This window comes from Eptesicus fuscus, chromosome 8, assembly GCF_027574615.1.
Source record: "Eptesicus fuscus isolate TK198812 chromosome 8, DD_ASM_mEF_20220401, whole genome shotgun sequence".
In the NCBI taxonomy this organism is placed as follows: Eukaryota; Metazoa; Chordata; class Mammalia; order Chiroptera; family Vespertilionidae; genus Eptesicus; species Eptesicus fuscus.
This window is the reverse complement of record NC_072480.1, coordinates 104,772,160-104,781,655: the sequence shown is the minus strand read 5'-3', so window position 1 is coordinate 104,781,655 and position 9,496 is coordinate 104,772,160. Positions and strand designations below refer to the sequence as shown.

At 46.0% G+C, this 9,496-nt stretch overlaps 1 protein-coding gene across 1 annotated transcript; it reads left to right on the top strand.

The window, feature by feature from the left end:
• Window positions 1-4,463: 4,463 nt before the first annotated feature.
• Window positions 4,464-5,775, top strand: LOC103304244 (beta-defensin 103A-like). Its single transcript, XM_008161175.3, has 2 exons — window positions 4,464-4,658; window positions 5,546-5,775. The coding sequence occupies exons 1-2, from the start codon at window positions 4,499-4,501 to the stop codon at window positions 5,689-5,691; spliced, it is 306 nt and encodes a 101-aa protein (XP_008159397.2). The 5' UTR covers window positions 4,464-4,498; the 3' UTR covers window positions 5,692-5,775.
• The last annotated feature ends 3,721 nt before the right edge of the window (window positions 5,776-9,496 follow it).

The window sequence follows — 9,496 nt, the reverse complement described above, 5'->3', positions numbered from 1 at the left end:
TCATCATTATCATTGCTATGATAATGTCAAATTCTTGAAAGTGCCCCCTTCTAAGGGCATAGGGTACAGAAGGAGGAAGACAAATGCCCACACAGATAACAGCCAGAAGGATCAGAGAGAAAAATGGAAAATGTTTGCCTTTTACATTACGTGTTACCCTGACAGCATCCATGTCTTTTCGTTATTGGACTGAGAAAGCATGAAAAGCATGGAGCCCAGGGCCTAAATATTGTCCATCTGTGCATCCTTTCTAGTACCAGGTCCCGAGGCCCTGACACCGAGCACAGCACCAAACAAAGTGTTCGCAAGTCAAAGAAACCAATGGGTCAACAGTGTTTGCTGGTGCCTGGAAGATGCACAGGTGCTGCCTGGAGATGCTCTAAGCATTAGTTCAAGCCCAGGTGGTTAGGAGATGGACAGCTCAGGTGCCCAGGGTGAACAAAGCCTGTGCTTGCCCTCCTTCACTTCCCCGTGTTGAGAAGTAGGTTCTGACTTGGGTTTGGAGAGAAAGATAGTATCTTCTAGAGCAAGACACTCAACCTCTCTAAGCCTCATTTTCCTCATTTAAAACTGAGATAGTGCTTACCTTTGCATCATTTCAACTTATAAAATGGTGGAGATGCCATGATTAAAAGGGCTGAGCCACCCTTACACCATGTTAAGGTATAGAGTTGAAACCTTGGGCCCGGCTGGCATGGCTCAGTGGTTAAGCATCGACCTATGAACCAGGAGGTCACAGTTCACTTCCCGGTCAAGGGCACATGCCCGGGTTTCGGGCTTGGTCCCTCCAGGGGGGTCTGCAGGAGGTAGCCAATCGATGGTTCTCTCTCATATTGATGCTTCTATCTCTCTCTCCTTCTCCCTTCCTCTCTCCAAAATCAATAATAAAATATATATACACTGAGTGGCCAGATTATTATGATCTCTGAACGCATAATCATCTGGCCGCTCAGATGTGTGTGTATGTGCGTGTGTGTGTGTGTGTGTGTGTGTGTGCATATATGAATATGTATGTATTACAGGCCCGGTGCATGAATTCATGCATGGGTAGGGTCTGGCCAGCCTGGCCTGGGGGAGGGGATATGGGCGGTTGGCCAGCCTGCCTGCTGGTTGAACTCCTGGTCGAGGGGACAATTTGCATATTAGCCTTTTATTATATAGGATATGCACTGAGTGGCCTGATGATTATGCGTTCAGAGATCATAATAATCTAGCCACTCGGTTTATATATTAAAGAAGAGTTGAAACCTTGGAATCCCTTGCTGGGAGCCCAGGCCACAATCGTTAAACCCCTTGAAACTGAACCAGCCCTCATTCATTATTCTTGCTGAGGGCCACAGGGGTAATCTGTGGGTCACGTGGCAATTTGCAGTTTACAAGTGAATGTCATTAACTCCCAGGGCTTTCACTGTTGGCAACATAAGACAGCTATTACCTCTGAGCTTTACTGCTTAGGGACAGACACTGAGGACTTTAGTCATTTATTCAAGAAAACCCAAACACTGCATGGGAGTTAAACAGGAAAACATTGCACTCCAAACCTACCATTCACCTCTGCATGGTGCTACTCCTTGACCAAAAACTTGGGTCAACCAAATCTCTGCTCCGTATTTTAACAACAGCCTTCAAAAAAATCAGAGCAAAGTCTGACATGAAATAAGCTGAGTCTCTCTTCTCATAACCTAATCAATGTGGAGCAGACACCCACTTGGAGCTGGGAGAAGCCCAGGCCCCTGTGACAGGTGCTTGCAGGCTCTGCTCATCCAGTGACTCAGAGCCCCTGGGCCAGGGCGAGGGACCAGATGGTGTCCTGCCCTCAGACTCTCTAGGCCAATTAATCGTTCAAGAGTAATCCTAGAGCTGCTATTACTTGAGAAGCTAAAAGTATGTTTAATATTCAAATAAAAAAGGGTATGGGAAGGCGGTGGGAGCGGGGTGGAGGGTCAATGGAGTGGGGAAGGGGACATCTGCAATACTGTCCACAATAAAGATAATTTTTAAAGAAATAATATGATCAAAGGAAGGCAGCCCACAGTTCCCAGTGGCCCCCGGGGAAGAGGAGAAGGAGGAACACTGTCTCATTCTTCTGTTTGAATTTTTACCACAAACATGCACAATGTTTATAATAATTTTTAAATGCATAAATGCTCCTTAAAATTCATTTTGTGAGGGCCATAGTCCAATCTTTAACGCCCAGCTTCCAAATCAGCTGATAAGAAAAAGAACCTCTTACAAAGCAGGGGCATTGCCTAGTAATGTGTCCTGGTCTTGCAGGAGCAGGCGAGACCCAGGATCACTGTGGACGGGATTCTCCACCGGGAAGAGTGAACCCTCGCTGGGACCTGAGGCTCCAAGGATCCCAGCCCTGGGCCCTGGCTGACAGTGTGTCCTAACCTTCAACAGCACCCTCCCCACCCTCTCCATTCCATCCATCATTCACCCCACACTCACGTACCTCCTCATGTAAAAATACCTGCTTCCTATCAAATCCCAAACTTATGAGGAAAGTTAGATTTTTTTTTTAATTTTTATTTTTTATTGATTTCAGAGACGAAGGGAAAAAGGGGAGATATAGAAACATCAATGATGAGAGAGAATCATTGATCAGCTGCCTCCTGCACATCCCCCACTGGGGATCGAGCCCACAACCCAGGCATTTGCCCTTGACCGGATTTGAACCTCGGACCCTTTAGTCTGCAAGCCAATGTTCTATCCACTGAGACAAACCAGCTAGGACTAAAAGTTAGATCTTTAAAATGCCAAGTATTTACAATCACAAATTTTTCTTAAATATGTTACTTGAATGCGTCCTGCGGCATGAATTACCTTCTCACTTTTCCATAGCCCTGTGCTTGACCTCTGCCAGGGCTGACCAGCAGCCCCTGAATGACAGATGAACAGAGTCCTCCAACACAGTTTGACTGTGAAAGAGAGGCCAAGGGGCTCCTGGCTCTAGTGTCCAGGCAGCCTCGATTCCCTGCCTCTTACAGCTTTTATTGTAATAGCAGTTCCAGATAAAGTTTATCTTCAGACACAATCGGTGGGGACAATGTGTTTACATTGTCCTCTAGGCAAGAGCATCCAGGGATTAAGCATAAGGATTCCAGTAAACACACAGAGGTCTGTGTGTGCACAAACTTGTTTGGAAAGGTCAAGGAATAATTAGGGACACTGCCTCTGACACTCCCTTAAGTCTCCCCTAAGTTGGAATTTTGAGAAACAGGGCAGGCGGCCTTCCACACACTTCCGTTTTTTTGGAATCTCCTCCTTACAAACTTTCCAACCAAATCTCTTGTGCTCCCCAACAGACCTCAGCTTGACTCTCATCAAACTCCAACCTGTTGGTTTCTTTGACCACATGTCCATCTGCCTTTACTTCTGTGGGAGAGAAAGAACCCTTTGCTTGAGAGAGAAAACCAGGACTGGTCCCTCTGTGTATCTCACCCCCTTCCATTCCCTCTTCAGCCCCAAGCACATGGAACCTTTTCTACCTATAGCAGGTGTTAGGAGTTTGCTTACAGAATCCGACAGGTACAGCAGGTCCCTGAGCCCACACTCCTGAACCAACACAGCCCTGGAGGTCAGCCAAGCCCTGTAACTGCACTCACCAGGCACAGCCAGGGTCTCTTCAGCTCCCACTACACCTATTGAACAATAGCCCATTGACTGGGCTTATTAACATTCAAGTCTAATCACTGATAAAACTGTAAAAAGCAGTCAGCCCACGAAACATTGACTCTGTGTCCGGCGGACATCACCTGCTTCCTGGACTTCCTGGATCCATTCAGCCATGAGTAACAGAGGTCTAAGGGCATCATCTTAAGCCCCTCATTTGCATGGGGAGTGTCACCAACAAGGAGCAGATGCCAGTCCATCCAATACATCACCCACATTCTCTTTCTCTGATGGAGGAAGATGAGACACCTTCTTGAGTCATGAACCGGGCAGTTTTCAGATAATGACAACGTCTAAGCTGTGTTTTGCCCAAGTTACAGGGCCCGGTGATGGCTGAAAGGCAGGGTCAGCGACCCGGGAAGGCATCCCTTTTTCCTTCCTTTCTTCATCACCTGAAAGCTGATCCTGTCTTATCTCAGTTTCAGAGGTACCTGTGCAGCCTCAGGGGTGACCCAGCCCGAGGTCTGAATATGCCTTATCAAGGCTGGGCTGATGTGGTTGCCAGGTGGGCCTCAGAAACCCCAGGACTTTAGGAGGAAGGCAGACGCCTGGAAGAACCATGGGGGGCTCCAGTCAGAGCCCGGCGACATGCCCTAGGATAGCTTCCCAGAGGAGGCGGGCCCTTCCCACCCGTGCCTACAACCCGATGGGAGACCCAAGGGCCTCAGGACATCAGGAGGCTCCTATCAGACTCCATTTCCCCCTTCAGGTTTGCAATGAACATCCGGCTTAGTGGGTGTGGCCTGTGTGGTAAGAGGCTTTGGCACGAATCACTGGGAACTAGTCATGTTGTCATCACTGTGATATTACAGCAATTGCCGCCATGGCTCATGGCTCACCCTCCCCATGGCTGTGGACCGGGAACCTTTATAAAGTCCACAGGCACAGCTTCCCGGCCAGTCTCCCGCGCTGTGAGGCCGTCAGCATGAGGATCTCTTACCTGGTCTTTGGGTTGCTGCTCCTGTGCCTGGTGCCTGCTCCAGGTAAGCTGGGCTGGGGCGCGGGTGGTGAGGGTGGAGGGCATGCCCATCAGAGCCAGCCTCTCCTCATTCCTCAGGACGCTGTAGACCAGGGAGATGCGTTACACCAATTTTTGTTCCTGATAAGGATCAAGAACCTGAAAGCAGGTTCCCCAACCTTTGTTGATCCACTCTTTTTATTTCTGTGTTTTGGGTTGGTTTTTTCTTCTTCAATGTTATTTTGTATTGGTTTCAGGTGCACGAGACAATATATTCTGTACAAAGTAACCCCCTCGATGTTCCCCAGCTGGCACCATCCATACTCATCTAGATTATTATTGATGTTATTGCCTAGGCTTTGCCTGCTTCCTCGTGACTGCTTTGTGCCACAATTTGTGCTTCTCAGTCCCTTCTCTGCTTACACCAGCCCCCAACCCTGCCCCTCTTAACAGACGAAGTAGCTCCCAACACACACCCTTTAATGAGAAGACTGTTATCCCTGTTAATGAGACATGAAGGAAGTGACACAGACATTTTAGAACCAACAGAAAAGGTTGATTAAATCTGAGAACAGAAGCACAGACTTGCATTGTATTAGCTTGGTGGTGGGAGGGAGGGTCTTTGGGCCGTTGCCAGCCTTCCACGTGTCCCTATCCCCCCCCTCCACCCCACCAAGGGCGCTCCCTGTGGTCACACTTGCCAGCGCCACATGGTCTACGGCTGAGCTGCAGCCCTTCGATACTTTGTTGACTGGATGCCTGTTGCTGCTTCTACTTTACTCCTGATTTCATAGAACAAGAAAGAAAGATATTAAAAAAACCAAAACAGTCTACTTGAGGAATTCCCAAAACCTTGCATTTATACCCAAGCCTTCCTGGAACCTTCCCCTGTATTTTGTTTTCTCCTTGCAGGAAACGGAGGGATCATAAGCACAGTGCAGAGGTACTTTTGCAAAGTGAGGAGTGGCCGCTGCGCCTTGGTGAGCTGCCTCCCCAAGGAGGAGCACATAGGCAGCTGCTCGATCAGCGGCCGGAAGTGCTGCCGGAGGAGGAAGTGAAGGTCCCGGACTCATGGAGAATGTCATGTGCTAAGATGCCTGTGTGGAGTTTATAAAAGCAAAATAACAGTAAATATTTTTTCAAAAAAAACCCCCAGAAGTTTGATTGTGTTTATAAAACCCTGGTTTTTGTGGTGGCTCCTTAGAAAGTGTCACTGACTCTCCTTTCATTCAAGTCAAGTCTAACCTGTAGGGGAATCCGCAGGGACCTGGGCTGAGTTTCCAAGGGTCATCCTCTTTTGACAACTTTATGTCCCAGGCGATGGGACTCTGTGTTTGTCTTGACACTCTCTTTGCTTTTTGTCACCCATGTCTGTGAGCTTTCCGTTCCTCTCCCCAATACAGCTCCTCCCCGTATAACCCATCTCTAGGATGTCAGTGCATCCCCGGGGGCCCTCCTAGTCCTTGTGAACACCTGACACCTCAGAGAAACGAGGGCCTGGCTCTCCCTCAGATGCTCCTGTTTTCTTCTCAGCCATGCCTCTGCTCCGGCCGACCTCACACCTGACGGATAAGCTCTCTCCTGGCTTTTCCTCTAGGCCTCAGCCCTTCCCTCAGGAGCCATCTCCAATTCTACCTCCTTCTTGACAATGCAGCTCATTTCCCACCCAGATGGGATCTTTCCTGTGATTTCCCCACAGGGTTCTCACCGGAGGGCTCTATCTAGGAATCTTGACTGATTTTTTGCATCCTGTACGTTTGCATGTTTCCAATCTTTAAGTTCGACACAATTGTTAAAGGAAATAACCTTGTCTTTAAAATTTTTTATATGTTTTTATGATTTTAGAGATAGAGGAAGGGAGAAGTGAGAGAGAGAAAGAGAGAGAGAGAAGAGAGAGAGAGAGAGAGAGAGAGAGAGAGAGAGATTGATGTGAGAGAGAAACATCGACCAGTTGCCTCCAGAATGCACTCAAACCCACAACCTGGGTGCATGCCCTGAAGGAAATCAAACTGGCGATGGTGCATGGGACAACATTAACCCATTGAGCCATGCTGACCAGTGCCAGGACCTTGTCTTCGTCCGCTCTGCCAGTCTAGTAAAGGGCCTTGCACCACAGAAGGATTACCTGCTACGGGAACTTCCTTCCACAGTTCGAAACTGGAGAGCCAGACCCAGGTGCGACCCAAGTGTTTCAGACAGTAGACAGCAAGCAGTGCAGGGCTGTGGTTGAAGAGAGACTGACAATGTCTCCAGCTTGCTGAGTGCCAGGCCCACAGACCAGCAATCTTCTGAGTCAAGGCACCTGAGGTTTCTAGCAGCAAGAGGCATCCCCATTTCCAGGTCAGGAAGCCAGAAAGGGACAGCTGGGCGGGGATGGAGCAGCTGGGGCCTGTGAATCTTGGCCTGAGCACGGATCTGAGCTCTGAGCTCGCTTAGGTAAAACTTCAGGAACCAGAGGAAAACACCCAGCAGGGGTTAGACAAACAAATCCAAGACCACACACAAGGCTGCGAAAATGAATTCCCATCAGCAAAGAGGAGACACCAGGAGAAAGTCCTCAGAAAGCACTGGCATTCATAGCAGGGCTATTGAGCTCTAAATGAAACTGCTCTGGGACTGCTCTGACAACCTTTTGTAAAACCCTCCCTGAAAGAATCGAGCTGATCTGCAAACAACTTAAATGTGAGCCAGAATAAATCTAACATTCTTTGAAGGAAAATAACAAAGTCCATCACTCAACAAGGTAAGCTTATAATAGACTGAATCCAATCAGAAATACTAGGTTTGCAACAAAACAGGACAATTTGGTCTATAATCAAGAGAAAAGTCAGTCAGTACAAACAGACCCGCCCCGTGACAAAGATGATAGGATTAGCAATAGGGGCTTATAAGAATGGTTACAAATTTTATAAATGTCTGCAAAGTTTAGGGAAAAAAACAAAACATCTCATCATAATAAGGAGAGAAATGAACCCTACATAGAACCAAAACTAAATATCTGAGTAAAAAATATACTGAATTGGATTAATGGCATATGACATTACAGAAGAAATGATAAGTAAGCCTGAGCCTATGTTAATACAAACAAATGAAGAAATGAGAGAGAGAGAGAGAGAGAGAGAGAGAGAGAGAGAGAGAGAGAGAGAAGTTCATAGTGACCTGTGGGAAAATATGAAGCAGTTTGTGATATGTGTTTGGAGTCAGAAAGAGGATGGGTGAGGGAGGATATAGTTGAAGAAAAATGGCCTGCTGTTTTCCAAATCTGATGAGACTATTAAACCAAAACATTTGGTGCTCAAGGAAATCAAGCAGAATAAACATAAAAAAAACCATACGAAGCACATTATAATCAATGTAACTAGTGGGTCAAGAGAAAAAACTCAAAAAGTAGCCTGAGAGAAAGATACATTAAAGTCAGAGGAACAAGAGGAGGAATTACAGCAAACATTTCACCAGATTCTACAAGAGCCAGAATAAAATGTGGCAATACCTGCAAGCACCAAAAGATAAAGATTGTTGCTCTGGCCAGTGTGGTTTAGTTGATTGGAATGTCGTCTCTGTACCCCAGAAGTCAGAGGTTCAAATCCCCATCAGGGCACATTCCTAGGTTGCAGGTTCCAACCCTGGTCGGGGCACATGTGAGAGGCAAACCAGTTTCTCACATCGACGTTTCTCTCTCTCCCCCCTCTCTCTCTCTCTCTCTCTCTCTCTCTCTCTCTCTCTCAAATCAATAAACATATCCTCAGGTGAGAATTTAAAAAAAATTCTTATAAAGAAAAAGAAAGAAAAATATTGTCAACCTAGAATTCGATACTAGAAAAATATGTTTCAAACGTAAAGGTAAAATGAGCTCTGGGTGATGGGGTTATTGGTTGCAGCACGTGTAGCATTTGGTGGGGGTATTGATTATGGGGGAGGCTCTGTATGTTGGGGCAGAAGGTACATATGGGAAATCTCTGTATCTTCTCAATTTTGTTGTGAACCTAACACTACTCTAAAAAATAAACTTTTTAAAAATATTTTTTTATTGATTTCATAGAGGAAGGGAGAGGGAGAAATAGACACATCAAGGATGAGAGAGAATCACTGATTGGCTGCCTCCTGCACACCCAACACTGGGGATTGAGCCAGCAACCTGAGCATGTGCCCCGACCGGGAATGGAATTGTGATCTCCTGGTTCATAGGTCAATGCTCAACCACTGAGACACACCGGCTGGGCAGTAAGGTAAAACTTTTTAAACAACAAAAAGAAAGCTAAGAAAATTCCTCATCAGAAAAACCTGCACTATTAAAAAAAAAACACTCTTCAGGCAGAAGTAAAATGATGCCTGATGGGAATTTGGCTCTACGTGATGGAACGAACCTGGCTACTAAGATTCTAGACACTTAAAGGGAGAGGTTGTCAATTCAGTGAAAAATAAGACTCAGATGCACGTTGTTTATTTTTTTAAAAGAACTATGTGAGATATCATACATAAAGAGACAGATTAAAAATGAAAGGATGGAAACAGATATGCTATGGAAATATTAATCTGAAAAGAAAATGGACTCCATTGGCTAATTGGCTATAAATCAAATAGATTTTAGGATGAAGAGTATTACCAGAGATACACAGGCAATTTTTCCCAATGATAAAGTGTTAATTCACCAGGAACACATATTAATACTAAATCAGAATGTACCTAATAACAGAATTTCAAAAATTTTAATGAAAAACTCACAGAAATGAGAGAAGAAACAGACAAAATAACAATTACAAGTGAATGTTTGAACATTTCTCTGCTTGTAATGGAAAGAAAAGGCAGACAAAATATCAGTATTCAGCAAAGGTGCAGAGGGCTTGAACAACAGTTTCATCCACT

Bases quoted from the DNA above. Each gene is read 5' to 3' on its own strand.
- LOC103304244 (XM_008161175.3), top strand. From the start codon at position 4,499: ATGGCTCATGGCTCACCCTCCCCATGGCTGTGGACCGGGAACCTTTAT. The intron at 4,659-5,545 runs GTAAGCTGGGCT...TTCTCCTTGCAG, and splicing joins GTGCCTGGTGCCTGCTCCAG to GAAACGGAGGGATCATAAGC.